This window comes from Barbus barbus (assembly GCF_936440315.1).
Source record: "Barbus barbus genome assembly, chromosome: 3".
NCBI lineage: Eukaryota > Metazoa > Chordata > Actinopteri > Cypriniformes > Cyprinidae > Barbus > Barbus barbus.
In genome coordinates this window covers 19,899,423-19,915,657 of record NC_136731.1, presented here as the reverse complement: position 1 = coordinate 19,915,657, position 16,235 = coordinate 19,899,423, and the positions used below count along the sequence as shown (strand labels likewise).

Sequence of the window (16,235 nt, the reverse complement as noted above, 5' to 3'; positions counted from 1 at the left end):
TATGAATAAAATAAATAATACAGGAAGACAAAAACGATATGCAAATAAATAAATGAAACAAAAGGTACGGGTAGCAACTCAAATTACGTAAGATCCAACAGATTCAAGATCCAACACTTTCTTTGTGTTTTTAAGTGATTGGATAAGATTCATTCAGATTTGTTTATCACTAACATCAATTACGTCTTTCAGTCGTTCACAGTAGCATTTAAACAAGCATCAGCATTAAACCTCTTCAAAATAATTTAGGACATATAACTTATATGTTTTATTCTATATGCATATATGATGATGATGATGATAATAATAATAATATCAATAATAGTAATTTATTATCAGCCTATTATTGTTATACAGTCAATGACTTCAAATCCCAGGGTTCTCTGAACGCAAACGCGACTTCTGCACATGACTTGTTTTCACAGAGCCGCTCTCGCGCAGAACTCAGGCGTTCCGGCTGAATTAGTTTATGGATGACAAGGGGTCTGTCAACAGGAGACAGGTCTGTACATGCTGCAGAACGGACAGTTTAGCTGCATTCAGTAAGTGCATGTCCCAAAACACCTCGAACTGGTTTAGTTTTAATCACTAGTATGCTTTTGTATCTCATGTTTTATTAATTAACTGTGGTCACTGTCATTTTTGAAGGGTTAATATTAAAACGTGACGATTTTATGAAACATAACACTTGTCACCCGATTTTAGATGTGAAATTTATAACGCTCTACTGACCAGTTAAAACGGGCTCATGAGGCGCGCGCCCGTGCTGAGAAAATCTGATTAAGATGTAATCCGTAGTCCAGACACCTTTCAGCGTTCTGTGTACTTGTATTTTCCCTTTAAATGTTCACCTAGCACGAAAAAAGTGAAACTTTAATTTAGGTCTCTTGTTACAGTGTACTTACCAGTGTTGGGGAAAGTTACTTTTAAAAGTAATGTGTTACAATATGGCGTTACTCCCTAAAAAGTAACTAATTACGTAACTACTTTTTATAATGCGTTACGTTACCTTTGCGTTACTTTTTAAATATGAGCAGGGCTTGATTATTTTTAATACAAGAAGTTCTAATTATAGTAAATGTAAAAGCCCTTTCACACCAAAAAGTGTAATGAATAAACCTCAGGCTGAAGGAAAAGTAAATTCACGTCTGTAAAGTAGAACACAGGAGAAGAAGGTTCAACACTCTTCAGCAATAAAAAAACAATGAAGCACAATTGTTTGTTTATCTAAAGTCATTTTTGCTTATTAGTATGGTTGAACGGGATCATCAAAGGTCAGCAGCAAAGACATTGGTTAATAAAATATGGGATTAGATATATTTGTGTTATTTAACATATATAATTATTGCAGGTTTGCGTCATATTCTGAGTTTGCATTTCACTGTTTTAATTCATTTTGATGAATGCTAAATCTGTTTTTTGCGAGTGGGATGAATTAATACACATTCACATTTAGTCTAGAACTACAGTAACAGCATGTTCACACAGTGCACTGTCAGTCAATAAATGGGAAAAAAGTAACTGGCGTGACTTTCTCAGATATTTTCTTGTAAATTTAAAAGTAATGCGTTAATAAAAAAAGTAATATTATTACGCAACTCGCGTTACTTGTAATGCGTTACCCCCAACACTGGTAGTTACTGATTTTTGCATTTTTTTTAAGAGCATATGTGCGTTGCTGCTATGTGCTGTAATATATTTATGTAACTGAGATATAACGTACCAAAAGAAGATGGTCATAACATGGTTGTGATTCTAAACAGAAAATGGCTACAGCTATGGCAAATATATAGTTACTAAAGTTAATGCTTTTGTAATTGGTTTCAGATTAGAAAACATCCTTGAACGAAAGTTATGGGGACACGAAAGGTTTTGGTGACAGGATGCTCCTCTGGAATTGGTCTGGCATTGGCTGTCCGTCTTGCAAAAGATAAATTAAGGCGCTTCAAAGGTAAGATGACTGCATATGAATGTAAAACACCTCTTGGAATTTTTTAAATATGCTTGTGTATATTACTCAAAGTTTCATAACATTACAGTTACAGTTATACACTTGCAAATGCTGTCCCTTCAATAATGAATAACTAGCAAAGGAACAAATAAGTAACGCGATATTAACATAGTAACTACTATTAATTTACATGAAACTGAGATTAATGCATTAGTAAGTAGCACTCAGTTGAATGTGGCGGTTCAGTATTAGCTAATCAATAACTTCTATATTTTCATGCCTCCCAGGGACTACATACAGTTTCATAATTAATGTGAAACTAATCAATAACTAACACAGGACAAATTATTTTTTAATTTGGACATTAACATTTATCCACTTACAGAATCAATAGATAATTTTTTATTTTTTTTGCAGAATAACTGACTATGGACAATTTCAAAGAAATTTATATTTAATTTTTTTTTTGCAACTTTGCAACTGTGGTCAATTTTCTGGTATCCCTCTGAACTTAACACTGTATCATACAGGAACATTTTGAGTTATCAGCCAAAAAAACAAAAACCTTTTTGCATTTAACTGGGTGTGATTACTTACTAATTGGTTAGGTGAAGTTTGTTTTTAGCTAATCGTAGCTACTAGAATGTTAATGTTATATCACTCATTTGCTTCTGTATGGTTATTCATTAAGCATGGAACAATATTCTTAAAGATTGTACATTAGATAATGAACAGCTAAGTGTAATATGACGTAACAATGTTGTTAATGTTTTAAGTCTTACTATTGATTGTGCCTGAGTTAGTTGTGGCCACTATGAGGGACCTGGATAAGAGAGAAGCTCTGGAGAGAGCAGCTGGAGAAACCCTCAACAGATCCCTGGAGATCCGACAGCTGGATGCCACCTGTGAGGACTCCATCAGAGAGTGTGTGAACAGCTTGCCAGATCGACAAGTGGATGTGTTAGGTGACACTGAGAGTTTCCTTTCCAACAAAAATTTCCTTCATTCACTCCATCTTTCTTCCTGAGCAATGCAGCTTCATAGCGATATAACCAAAAGTTGAGTGTCTTTTGACATGACTAAAAGTTTTTCAATAAAAATAGTAAGTTTTTATACCACATTTGTGTAATATTCCACATTTCATCGGCTAAATTTGATGCTCAAATTTGCATCACTTGTATCAGCAATACACACACACACACACACACACATATATATATATATATACCACATTTTTGGTTTTACATTTGCTGGCGATGTTTCTAAAAAAAAAAAGGTTCAATCTCTACCACACTGTTTTGTAGTGAATAATGCTGGTGTGGGTATGATTGGTCCTTTGGAGTGTCAGAATGTAAGTGCCATGCAGGATCTCTTCAACACTAACTTCTTTGGGCTGGTGAGACTGGTAAAGGAACTGCTGCCTGACATGAAGCGGCGTCAGAGTGGACACATCGTAGTGATGAGCAGCGTCATGGGAATCCAGGGTAATACCACATACGTAGCTCATTTGTTATGAGCCGTATACATTCAACTGAAAGTATCACAAAATTACCATTTGAAAATATGTTTTTAGCGTACTCTTTTTTTTTTTTTTAGGACTACTTTTCAATGATGTATACGCTGCCTCTAAATTTGCCGTAGAGGGGTTTTGTGAGAGTCTTGCTGTGCAAGCTATGAAGTTCAATGTCAAGTGAGTACACAAAACAAATTTCCTAGCAAACTGATGAAAAGGGCAAGGTTAACTAAATATGGTAAATTCACTTTTAATCAGCTGGTCCCAAAGTAATTTTTAGTGAATGTTCCATTCTATTGTGCAGGTAATATAATAATAATGAAATAAAAGGCCACTTAGGTGAATATACACATAATTATAGAAAATACACTTTCATGACTGTTTCTTAACACACTTAAGTACACTTTTAAAATGTGTACTTTGCAATAACATCAAATTAAAAGTATTACTTTAAAGTCGTTTGTCATGCTTTAAAGAATTACATTTATTTTTATGTGTTGACTAACAGACTAAAGCACATGCAAAGTACTTCATTAGTATTTTAATTGTAGCATATGATTATTTTACAGTAAATGTAATAAATTGCAACGTCATGCATTTAAGCGTCCCAAAACATTACATTCAATTCCCACTTAAGTATATTCTCTTAAAGTATATTATTTTTTATAATAACTCTATTTACAAGTATGCTATAGTGTACATTTTTAACAAGGGGAAACATGAACAACCACAAAGTGTCTAAATACCTTTGTCTTTTTTTAAACTATATACAGTATTTCTTTACTTGCACTATATTATGTTAATGATCCATAAACCATGTATCATTTATGATCCATAAATGATCCAATTCATGCATTGTAAGTATGGCTTATATACAAATCTCACAGGATGACGTTAGTGGAGCCAGGCCCAGTTGTAACTGAGTTTGAGAAGAAAGTGTATGAAGAGGCAGAGAAGATGGATCTCTCAGAGACTGACGAGGAGACAGCTCGCATCTTCCGTCAGATCTACCTGCGATATTCACATAAAGTTTTTAACTCAGTCGGGCAGACACCTGAGGAAGTGGCAGAGGTGAGTGTGTGGATGGGCTGTTATTTTATTCAAGGCTCCCTGTTCAACCGAGTGACAGTAAAATGTCTCTGTTTTTCTTACAGCAAACTCTCCAGCTGATTGTGTCCAAAAACCCTCCATTTCGTCATCAGACCAATCGTTTGTACATGCCACTGACTGCCATGAAGCATGCTGACCCTACAGGAAGACTACCCATAGATGCATTCTATAAAATGATCTTCCAGCATGACCGTTTGTTCAATGCTAGTCTGAGTATTCTACGCATACTTCACAGGAGAATGGGTCAAGGTGCTGCCTAAAAATCTCCCAGAAGATTCTGATGGAGAAAAACATTTCAAAAGCATTTCAGAGATAGTTTCATGGCCCAAAAATGGGTCAATGCTCAATGCAAATAATAAAATGCAGCAAACCACGGACAGTATTACTACTATGATGGGTCGCTACTTGATGTCCAATGTAAAGTCTGGATCCTGAAGCACTGTTCTATCTTCAACCTCAAGACAACTGTAATAATCATGATCTAATACATAATGTTTAGTTACAAATTGCAGTGGGTAACTGCTCTAGTGTTCTTTTCATGTTGTAATGTTTTTTTTAACAGTCAAGGAGCTGTATGTAGAATTCAGAATTCTTCTTCTCAAGAGAAAAAACACATGCAAAAAAACACTTGACTTGTACTCATGATGTCTATATGGCCTCGTTTATACTCAGTAACTCACCTAAACTTTACATGCAGAAGCTGCATTATCACTGAATACCGATAGAGGGTAGATAGAGATACCAATGTCAGATTTTGTGTTTTTAAATTCTCCATGTGAAAGCCTCTCCAGCACGAATGAGATATGGGTAGCTGTAGCCTGGAGCAATGGGCGTGCCGAGAGTAGGTGAACCAGTACAACAGAAACTACCCTTAACCCAGCCAACCCTAACCCCTATCCCCACATCGACAGACAGCTTTGTCGACCAATCACGAAGACCTTTCTCCACACCCATCCCTCCAGCCTGCAGTTATCCCTACTTGCCACGAATGGCTGTTGGTGTTTGAGTTTATCCAATGAGTTTATTTTCATTATGAGCATCTTTAGATGCTTTGGGTTGAGATTTGACAAAAAGTGTTTAGTAGGCTAAGTGCTGGAGTTTCCCAGTTGATCTGATCTAAAACCAAATACTGGATGGATTCAGAATACATGGAAATATAAAAGAGGTGAGCCAAAGAATAAGACATTAGTGAAATGTAGTTTCTACTGCTTTATTAGAAGTAACATATTTTACAACTTTGTCTGTAGAAAGAAACTGTGAAAAACTGTTTATATACAATGATTTTAAACTACTTTTAAACAAGTATAGGAAATTAATAATGACAATAGAAAATATCTATGGCTGTTCTAGTAATGCAGGACACTCACATCCTCACCTTAATAATGCTAATAAAAAGTACATTTACTTTTTGTTCTTTTTAGTACATATTCATTTTTAGAAACATAAGACTTCTCATAAACAAGTAGACCTAAACAAGGTGAAACATATTTACAGAAAGGTATTGGAATTTCAAAAATATCCGGAGAACTGTATCATGAGACCTGAAAAGTTTTGAATGAAGACTTATGCTGGGTTAGCGATGCTTAGTAGTACTTATGTAGGAAAACAAAGAGGCCCAGAATGTGCTCCAAAACCACCACAAGCCTTGAAACGTGGTACATGAAGATTTAACAGTTTCATAGCTGCACACTCAGTACAGATTAAGCACAAATACTATTTCAAATAATAATGTATGGCTGAAAGCAATGTTTATGTGCCGTAACTTAGTGAAATGAACTCTTGGCGATAGCAAAAAAAACAGCTGTCGATGTCATCAAATGCAGGTCTTACAGTTGGGAAAATTGAAAAGGGATGAACATACGGACATGTTACAGAAAGCCAGGGGCATCACTACATGGTAGCGTTTCCCATCTCACGCCTTCTGACCAGACACGACAGATGTCATCGTCTAGGCTGATGGGGTGGGAACTGCTAAAGATGCAGACAACACTGCATGCTTTATAACACCTCCCTGAGGAGTGACAGAGCAATAGCAGACCATTAGAACCCCGTTAGCCACGTACCCAACACACAACACATATGCTTGCTATCCAAACCAAAAGGAGCTGGAATATGATTAGACCACATGGTACTGCTGGACCTGAGGGGTCAAATTACATTAAACTAAATCAACCACACTGCCTTGGCTTCATCAGGCCCCAGAGGAAGACTTTCTAGTGGTCAAGTGTCAGCTGCAGCTGTTCAGTATTGAAATGAAGTGCTTGTGAGGGCTCAGGAACACGGTGAGATCAGTTCTGCAGCGGTCAGCAGCTCCACGAGCGCAGGTTGGTGGGTTCTGATCAGGAATGTTAGCGGAAAGGAAGTTGGCTGTTACTGAAGAAGTGACACAGAGCAGCAGCCTAATAACACAGCTTAATACATCAATGTTCCACAGGTAACTGTGGTTCCAAAAATGTGGTTATAAAAAGACAAACAGAAAACAAATTTATACAAGGCAAGACTATAAGGCAGTGACTGGCTGGGATTTTGAGAGGGAACGGGTAGAGCGTTGGCCAGCTCAGGCCTATTTAAGTTGGTGAGGTCACTTAAGAAACTATGTTCAGTAAAATCATTTCCACTGATACAACGCCAACACTGAAAACATTCTAAACACTGGCCTGTTTTAGAGAGGCGCTTTTATGCACTGTTGTTATAAATGCTGAACTATGATTTCAGGGTTTTCATACCATCTTTCTCTCTCTCTCTCAAGCTTTTCCTCTTGAAGTGCTTCACAGATGCCCCTATACATTCATACAAATACTTTTTTACAAAACATATAAAATCATTTTAAATCAGAATATTTCACTTGCATTGGTCTCTATATACCTCTGTTTTCATGTGCCAATCTGTTTCTGAAAGCTAGACTAAATAAATATCACTAAAATTTGTAAAAATTCTAATCTCATTATGTGTGTGCGCGCTCGTGTCATTTAAAAGCCTGGAGTATAAGTTCTGACTGTATCAATTGCTGCTGAAGAAACTGGTGCGGAAAGGGCAAACTAAGCAATCATGAGTTGCTCCTCTTGTAACATTAGCAACATGGAACCTGAGGAGACCTCACGAGTCCCACGTAATATATTGGGAGTAGTAAGGCAGTTGTTATGGGGGTCACTAAAAACAACAGAGACAGAAAGAGGGTAAAAACTCCCCCAAGGCAGTTTGGAAAAAACATAAGACAATAAATAAAAAAGAAAGGAATTTCCTTCAACATTTCACTTTTCTCTCAATCTATTTTTTTTTTTTTTTTTTTAAGTTTGTTAGTTTCAGGAATGTCCCCAAGTCTTTGAAATGAAAGACGTGGTATTCTTCATATACTTTTTTATAATTAAAAAACAAGTCCATCTGTGACAGAACGTCTTACTTCATTAAATTGTCTTTTCTTTTTAAGACAACACAAATTTCCCTTTAACTTTCTTTCTGCGGACACCAGCAGACGGTCTTCTTGACGCAAAACAGTCAATCTTAATCCAATTAAAATCTTGGAAATGGGCTGACAGGCAAGTAAAAAACAAGCCCTAGAGTGATGCTTGTCAACTCTACTCTCAAAGTCACACACATTTAAGGTAGATTGAGCTGCTCAAGCAAACACCTGCATCTTTCCATTGGACTCTTGGACATGCAAAATCTGGGTTTGAGCAGGAGCCGTGACGGCTGGGCTGGGGGTGGAGTCAGACCAATCAGACACACAGTGAGGGGAGGGACTGGACCAGGGCTCTGGAGACTCTGGAGAAGGGGTCAGGTAAGGATGTTCACTGGGCACATGCAGGTAATGCTTGGGTGTCGCATCCATGACAGAGCTGCAACTGTGCTGCGAGGGCGGTGTGGGGTAATCCTCCGGGCCTGCAGTGCTAACACTCGCCTGTGCCAGGGGTGCCTGAGATGGGATAGCCTGTGCTTGCGAAGTCTGAGGGGCTGCCGAGGCCTGCGGTGGCTGAGTCTGTGGCTGGTAGAAAGCTGGAAGAGGCTGTGCCTGTTGTGGGGTCGGGGGAGTGGAGGAGCCCATGCGGGTGAGGTTGGGGTTGGTAAGGGCGTGGCTGTGAAGTTGTTGCGGCTGCTGCTCTGCAATGGGCGGCAGTTTGACCGGGCTAATAGAGGGTGTGTTGGAGACGGGTGTCGGCTGCAGGATGGGCTGCTGGGAATTACGGAACACCTGCTGTTGGTGCATGAGCATGCTGCTTTGCTGCAGCGTAGGTGTCTGAGGGATCATGCCTGCTTGGCTACTTGCTGGATGCATAATGCTGACCATGGACTGACTGCATTGAGAAGATGGAGGCATGCGGTTGTGCCAGTCAAATGGCACACTTACTGGACTTACTATGCCCATGTTGAGGCTCATCTGGCCGGCATTCAGCACGCAGTTGTGGGGGCCTTGGTTGATGCCTCCTTGCATGGCCACACGCCCCTGTATGGAGAGCCCACCATCACTCAGGTCGCTCAGCTGAGCTAGGGAGACTGCAAAAGAACTGGTGCCATCCAAGATACTGCTGTGCACCATTGGAGTGGTAGGGACAGACATGGAGGAGTGGAAAAGGCCAGGAGAGGGCATAGCGGCTGGTGAGGCTGGATTGGTGATGTAACCAGCGTTGCTGGCACCTCCGCGTGGCGAATCCAGCGAGTCGACGGGGGAGAGTGTGACAGAGCTCTCCAGCAAAGCACTCTGCATGTCTAGTGTCAGCCTCTTGTTGCGTCCTTTGGCTGAATCTTTCAGGCTGGTAGCGTGCTGCCCACCTATGCCTTTAGCCCCTGGGCGACGGTTCTTCTTACCCTGCGGGGTGCTTTTCAGCCCTTGGAGGAAGTTGCTGGGAGGGCACATGAGTGGTGAGAGGGTGTGGCTACCAGACAGGTGGTGACCTGCCCCTGGATGGCCATGCGGGCTTCTCACAGTGTTATATTCATCCAGTAGCTGTACAATGTCATGGTGCATGCGCTCCTGGGCAATATCTCGAGGGAGCCTGTCCATGTGATCCGTTATCTCCCTGTTGGCAAAGTGAGCCAACAACACCTTCACAGCCTCACAGCTACCTTCCCTGGCAGCCAAGAATAGTGGAGTTTCCTCCTAAAGATAGTAGATAGATGTAAAAGTTAACTACATGGCTGAAGTAGATGAAAACTTCAAAATCCTCAAAAGAATATGATTGCAAACCTTAAGGTCCTGCATATCTTTATTGGCACCGTTCTTCAACAAGGCAACTGTAGCTTCAACATTGTTTACTGCTGCTGCCCAGTGCAAAGCTGACTTTCCTGTGAAGAGAGAATGGAACCATCAGAAACAATGCAACTTCATATCAAGAGCAGGAACTCAATCCTTTTTCTTTTCTGTTGCATTTACCGATTTCATCAACAGCGTTCACATCAGCATGGCAGGTGATCAACTCTTCCACCATGCCTTCTACTGCCAGACGGGCTGCAAGGATCAGAGCAGTGGAGCCATCATACATGCGTGCATCCAGGTCTGTGGCACGGTTCCTGATCAGAATCTGCAGAAGCGAGAATATGGGACACATCAGCAATGACATTGTTTGAATAGTCCATATCTACTTATAAACACATATATTTGGTTGTAGGTGACTTTACCTGGAAAACCCCCTGGGCATCAGCTGCTACAGCTGCATGCAGAGGCGTGCGGCCTGTGTTATCCTGTGCGTTTGCATCAGCCCCAGCATCCAGGAGTCGTTTAGCTGCATCAGCTCGGGCATATCGTGCAGCCAGGTGCAGAGCGGTCTCTCCAGTGCGGTCGGTCTGAGCTGCAAGCGATGCTCCCTGGTAAATGAGGTCAGATATGATGTTGGCAGAGCATTCTTCTGAATCATCATCTTCGGTCACCTCAGGCTCCAGCCCACCTCCACAGAAGGATGCCAGCATCAGGGGTGTGAAGCCATCTATAAGAAATAGGAGTCTGTAAATGCTTTGAATACATTTGCTATTATTGTACCTGAACTTTATCTATGCAAGGCCACTGATCAGGTGGGACAACTGGACCTAACCAAAGAGTAAGAGTAAACAGCAAAACATATCGTACCAGGGCCTCGGACATTGACGTCCATGCAATCGCTGTCAAACTCTCCCTGTGGAGGTGTGAGAGCCATGGAAGGTGGCATACGGATATCTGCCGCTGCCAAGTGGTGCTGTGTCCACTGTCTGCTGTCAACTGCATCCTCACCATCTGACAGAATACTGGGCTCTTCCACCTATACACAAAAAAGTCAACATTATTAAGATATACAACTGTTTCATTGATGCATACACATATACATCATAAGAGAAATGACAAAGGGTCAGTCACCTTAAGTCGTTTTGCCTCTGGGCAGTCTGTGTCTATCCACTGGTCACTGTGATCTGCCAATAGAGACTCTTCCACTGTCTTTGGCATGTGTCTGCAAAGAGTCATGAATGCTAATTAGTCCCTTTGAAAGGCATATTTCAATTAACTATACTGACAATAGTTATATTAAAAGCACTAATAATGCATGAAAGACTCACTTCATGCCCAGGGAATCTTGGCCCACAGGTTCTCTGCGGTTCTTGTTACTGCTTGTTTCCTTCTTGAGGAAGAAGCCCTCAGGGAACCAGAGTGTACTGTGTTCACGTTTGCGACGGGCAATCAACATACCTACCATCAAGATAACCAACAAGAAGAGAGAAGCTACCCCTACTAGCAGTAGCTTACCCCAATAGGGAATATCATCAGGATCTATCATCTTTTCACCTGAAAGAGAATTGGAAATGATTAGTATGATTATGAAATACAGCTGGACCTATGTAAGAAAGCAATTAAGTCTGTGTAAGTGTGGATACTTACTGCGCACTTCTTTCAGGGGGTATGGGAAATTCAACATCTCCCTAGCAGACAAAGCACCTAGGTATTCAGCAGCGTTGTTAGCATTGCGGAAACAGTCATTTGAACCCTGGGAGCAGAGCCTGTTGTCTATTTCCAAGTATACAATAGACCTGCAGAAGAACCAAAGAGTATTTAAGGCACATTCACATTAGTGAAATTTTGGTGATATTTTGTGGGCTAAGGTTTGGTATCGTCAATATTGTAGCGATGCATGAAGCACCACTCACTGAGAAACTCGAATCTGAGGCGAAATGCGCATGAGGAATGCAAAATTTTGTTGTACAAAGGCGATTACTTCAGTAACCCCAACTTACCCAATGACCTCTTGCTGAGGTTGAAGCTCCCGTTTAATGCGTGTCTCACGTCCTTTATAGGGTCGGATCATGTATTCCCCATTCTGATCAAGACGGAAACGCAATGTGGTGCGCAGTATTGCACTTAGTTTTTGCAGGAAAGCAGTTTGTGTCCTGAGCAGCTCCTCAGGAGGCAGCAGAACTACAATAACCAGCATGTCTTCCGCAAGGTCTTCTGGAATCTTCTCTGCACAATCCAGTCCATCCCAGCCACACTCTTCAGTATTGCAGCCTTGATCGCAGAGCCCATCTGCGTAATGGTCTGTACAGTATGTCTCGTACATGGGGCTGAGGGAAGAGAGAGTGTGTTAGAGAAAGACCATAATATACAGTCCTATGACGCATGATTAAAGCTTAGAACATGACTTACTTGCAGACTTTCTCTTTGTTCTTGCAGTCAAAGTTATCATAAAGGCACTCTGCATTGTTGCAGAACTCATCACACTGACTATTGTTGAACAGCCGCCAGCAGCGAGGGTCTGAGCAGCGTGCCCAGGGGTTCGCAGCCAGAGAGCAGTCACCTTCATCCCAGCGGCAGGCAAATGAATTGCACTCTTTATCACACACACCGTCATTGGCCTTGCCATGACATTCGGCAATAGGGCAAGGAGGAGGAAGTGGCAGCAGCCTGGGTTCATGTTCACATCGTATGCCTGTCCAGCCATTGATGCACTGGCAGTGGAAAAAAGGGAAGCTGGTTTCTTCTGTACACAAGCCTCCATTGCTGCAAGGTTTGGAGGAGCAGCCCTCATTGCTGCGGTGCTGACACAGTGGCCCGCCAAAGCCCTGAACACAGGTGCAACGTGCACCTCGTGAGGTGAGAGTGCAGCTGCCCCCATTGTAGCAAGGCAGCTCTTTGCAGTTCATGCTCCTCTCGCAGTTAGCACCTGCATACCCCTGAGAAAGAGACAAGAAGTTAAGTAATTTCTTTTGAAGTTTAATAGGAAATAACCAGATCATAATGATATAAGGCCTGGATACTCACAAGCTGACAGGTGCAAGTGTATCCCAGTGGCGAACTGCCGGACACGGAGCATACTCCTCCGTTCTTACAGGGCTGAGACTCGCACACACTGAATCTATTCTGACACCCTCGTCCTGAAGACATAATGAAGTGAGAATTTAAAGACATATTACAATGTTGTATATGTAAATCCCAGACAATTTTTTGCAGTTTTCAGAGAACCCTCACCTGTGAAGCCGGGTTTGCACACGCACTGGTAATCATTGGGCAACTGTATACAATCCAAACTGTTAGAGGGGTTGCAGGGGTTGGAAAGGCACTCATTGATGTCTCCCTCACAGCGTTCTCCAGTGAAGCCGGGAGGGCAGTTACACCTGTACCCTCCAACCCTGTCCACACAGGTGCCATTATTTTGACACTTTGGCATCCCACGAGGCCATGATGGAGTTGCGCAGTCATCCTCGTTTATCTCACAGAGGACCCCTAAAAAGGTTATAATAAAAATATTACAGTGACCTTATTCCAACCTTTGTGTAACTATGCACACTACCATTAAAAGATTACAGGTCAGTAAGATTTTTGTCTTGAAAGAAATTAATACTTTCAGCAAGGATGCATTAAATTGACAAAAAAAATCACAGTAATGTATAATGTTTTAAAAAAGTATATTTTAAATGATGTTCTTTTTCTTCTGTTCTTCATAGAATCATAAATAAATATAGTATTACAAAATAACATGCAGCACAACTGTTTTAAACACTGATAATAATAAGAAATGTTTACTGAACATCAAATCAGCATATTAGAAGGATTTCTGAAAGATCATGAGACACTGAAGACTGGACTAATGGCTGCTTTGCATCTCAGGAATAATTTACATTTTAAAACAGAAAATACTTATTTTAATTTGTCACAACATTACTGTTCTTTTAACTGTGTTTTTATAAAACAAATAACTTTACTGACCCCAAAGTTTTGAACGGTTTTGTATATTTTGACTTTTGCACTTGAGGCTAAAAAAAACTTTGATTCTTTGCATTTTAGTCCGGGTCAAGTTTTTTTTTTTTTTATACCGTGATTTTAGAAATCTATCTTACCCAGTGTGCCTGGAGGGCAGGAGCAGATGTAATGTCCCACCAGGTCAATGCAGGTTCCTCCATTCTGACAAGGATGAGACTGACACTCATTGACCTCTCTTTCACAGTTGTTCCCCTCATAACCAGGCATGCACTGGGGAAAAAGCATGTCAGTTCAATATCAGTTCTGAAATATCTTCAGTTCTTCATATTCTATAGGTAATTAGGCTTTATAATAACGCAAATGATAATATATACTATTTGTAGCAGTGGTAAGATGACTCACATCGCAGGTGAATCCTCCCATGTAGCTCCTACAGGTGGCACCATTGAGGCAAGGTTTGTCCTCACAGTTGTCAAACTGAAACTCACAGTAACTGCCTGTGTAATCTGCGGGACATTTGCAGTAGTGCGTGTTGCCAGTATTGACACAGTGTCCACCATGGTGGCAAAGTTCATCTGTTTGGAGTCCTGTGCGAAAGAGTGTTGACCGTTATCAAGGAGAAGATCATGTTTAAACTGTATTTGTAAAATAAAGTAATATGCAATTTTATATACCTCTCTGTCTGGCTGCAACTTCACAAGACACCCCTGGGATGTCACAATAACGACCTGACCAGCCTCCCAAACAGTCACATGTGAAGGAGGCATCTTTCTGTCTGCAGCGACCGCCATTCTTGCATGGGTTAGAAGGCCTGCACCAATCAACTGGATACTAAAAGAGAGATAAAAAGATACATTTTATTCTATAATTTATTTTAATGATTCTATTCTATCAATGATTTTAATTGTTTATTTTTTTAATTTCAATCTTCTATTCCAATAAATTTTTTTATTGAATGTAATTTTAGAAAAAATTGCAAGCATGTTTAGGTTATGATCTGGAATCAATACCTGGCAACGGGGGCCAGTGTAGCCTTTTGGACATGAGCAGCGATATAACTCGAGGGCATCTTGACAAACTCCCCCGTTAAGACAAGGCTGAGAGTCACACTCGTTCACCTCGTACTGGCAGTAATCTCCAGTGAATCCTGACCGACAGGTACATTTGAAGCCGTTGATCCCATCAGTGCAAGTGCCTCCATTAAAACAGGAGCTAAAATAAGGAGATTATTTGTTCATGTGCTACTACTGGCTACATATTCTTTTATAAGGTATGAGCGACTTCACAGTCTTACCTTTCAGTGCAGTCTGGTATGTTGGTCTCACAGAGTAGGCCTGTGAATCCTGGTTTGCAAGTACAAGTGTAGCTGTTGACGTAGTCGGTGCAAGTGCCTCCGTTCTTGCAGGGGGTGCTCTGACACTCATTTACCTCGGTAGCGCAGCGTGCCCCTGTGAAGCCTGGCAGACAGCTGCAGCGGAATGAGTTTACTCCATCTGTACAGGATCCTCCATTCAGACAGGGGTCTGACAAAACCAAAAACACTATTAGACCACGCCAACTGTGCTGAAGTTGGACCATTTAATTTGTGAGACCAGCAACAAAAACCTGGTTTCTATTCAGTTTGACTCACTTGGTGAGCAGTCGTTAATATCTGTTTCACAGTTGGGTCCAGTATAGCCAGCACGGCAGGAGCATACATAGCCACCCGAAGTATTGGTACAGGTCCCACGGTTCTTACAGGGGTTAGATGCGCATTCATTTATGTCAATGGTACACAACTGACCTGTGGTGGCAAGGACACTTGAAGTTAGACATTCTTTAGCAAACTCGATTCTTAAAGACTTAAATAAGAATGTGTTTAATGACTTACCCTGCCACCCGGGTTGGCAGTTACACTGGTAGCCCAGGTAGTCAGGTGTGTGCACACAGGAACCATGGTTGGCACAGGGGTTGGGAGTGCAAGGTGTGAGCAGTTCTGCACAGGTGGGTCCGCTATAAGGTGGCTCACAGAGACACGTGAAACTGGCGACTCCGTCCACACAGGTACCCCGATTTAGACATGGGCTAGAGGCACACTCGTTGATGTTTACCTGACATAAGTTACCTGAGGATGGGAGACAGCTGTCAGAATGTAGCTATTGGTAAGAAGAGTGCATTTTTTAATAACTTGCAGTAGGGGGAGTTTTAATGCTTTAAGAAAAACATTATACCGTTTTCAGTGGTAGAGGTCGAATTAAATATGAGAGGGCAGTCTGTTCTTTTCGGTAGAACAATATGTAATAAAATCTCTTTTTGTTGTTATTATTGTAAAACGCATACTGTGCTAACGTAATGTATATCTCACCTCTAAAACCTTGCCGACACTTGCAAGTGAAACCATTGAGCTGGTCGAAACACGCGCCTGCATTCTGGCAGGGGCTGGGCAAACAATCGTTTCGGTCTAGGTCACAGTTCTTACCCACCCATCCAGGCTCGCAATCACATCGATAGCTGGAGGAGCAATGCAA

At 41.3% G+C, this 16,235-nt stretch overlaps 2 protein-coding genes across 2 annotated transcripts in view; one reads left to right on the top strand and one right to left on the bottom strand.

The window, feature by feature from the left end:
- The first annotated feature begins 415 nt into the window (after positions 1 to 415).
- On the top strand, positions 416 to 5,983 carry LOC306844643 (retinol dehydrogenase 8). Its single transcript, XM_079376922.1, has 7 exons — positions 416 to 542; positions 1,828 to 1,951; positions 2,755 to 2,916; positions 3,256 to 3,435; positions 3,548 to 3,641; positions 4,352 to 4,535; positions 4,619 to 5,983. The coding sequence occupies exons 2-7, from the start codon at positions 1,855 to 1,857 to the stop codon at positions 4,832 to 4,834; spliced, it is 933 nt and encodes a 310-aa protein (XP_079233048.1). The 5' UTR covers positions 416 to 542; positions 1,828 to 1,854; the 3' UTR covers positions 4,835 to 5,983.
- LOC306844636 (uncharacterized protein) overlaps positions 5,764 to 16,235 on the bottom strand; it is a 29,827-nt gene continuing 19,355 nt past the window's right edge. The window contains exons 14-33 of the mRNA XM_079376908.1: positions 16,073 to 16,218; positions 15,599 to 15,832; positions 15,359 to 15,511; positions 15,023 to 15,251; positions 14,739 to 14,940; positions 14,403 to 14,559; positions 14,131 to 14,315; positions 13,866 to 13,998; positions 12,997 to 13,251; positions 12,790 to 12,902; positions 12,175 to 12,701; positions 11,766 to 12,092; positions 11,413 to 11,561; positions 11,094 to 11,319; positions 10,897 to 10,987; positions 10,633 to 10,801; positions 10,188 to 10,492; positions 9,943 to 10,090; positions 9,757 to 9,854; positions 5,764 to 9,669 (exon numbers count right to left, since the gene is read on the bottom strand). Of these exons, the coding sequence (XP_079233034.1) occupies positions 8,191 to 9,669; positions 9,757 to 9,854; positions 9,943 to 10,090; positions 10,188 to 10,492; positions 10,633 to 10,801; positions 10,897 to 10,987; positions 11,094 to 11,319; positions 11,413 to 11,561; positions 11,766 to 12,092; positions 12,175 to 12,701; positions 12,790 to 12,902; positions 12,997 to 13,251; positions 13,866 to 13,998; positions 14,131 to 14,315; positions 14,403 to 14,559; positions 14,739 to 14,940; positions 15,023 to 15,251; positions 15,359 to 15,511; positions 15,599 to 15,832; positions 16,073 to 16,218 (5,326 nt within the window). The 3' untranslated portion in view covers positions 5,764 to 8,190. The remainder of the gene's footprint in view (positions 9,670 to 9,756; positions 9,855 to 9,942; positions 10,091 to 10,187; positions 10,493 to 10,632; positions 10,802 to 10,896; positions 10,988 to 11,093; positions 11,320 to 11,412; positions 11,562 to 11,765; positions 12,093 to 12,174; positions 12,702 to 12,789; positions 12,903 to 12,996; positions 13,252 to 13,865; positions 13,999 to 14,130; positions 14,316 to 14,402; positions 14,560 to 14,738; positions 14,941 to 15,022; positions 15,252 to 15,358; positions 15,512 to 15,598; positions 15,833 to 16,072; positions 16,219 to 16,235) is intronic.

What these genes read in the sequence shown, in the direction of transcription:
- LOC306844643 (XM_079376922.1), top strand. Translation starts at nt 1,855, where the DNA reads ATGGGGACACGAAAGGTTTTGGTGACAGGATGCTCCTCTGGAATTGGT. An exon ending in CAGCGTCATGGGAATCCAGG is followed by an intron (nt 3,436 to 3,547) that starts GTAATACCACAT and finishes TTTTTTTTTTAG; the next exon opens with GACTACTTTTCAATGATGTA. An exon ending in CACCTGAGGAAGTGGCAGAG is followed by an intron (nt 4,536 to 4,618) that starts GTGAGTGTGTGG and finishes TTTTTCTTACAG; the next exon opens with CAAACTCTCCAGCTGATTGT.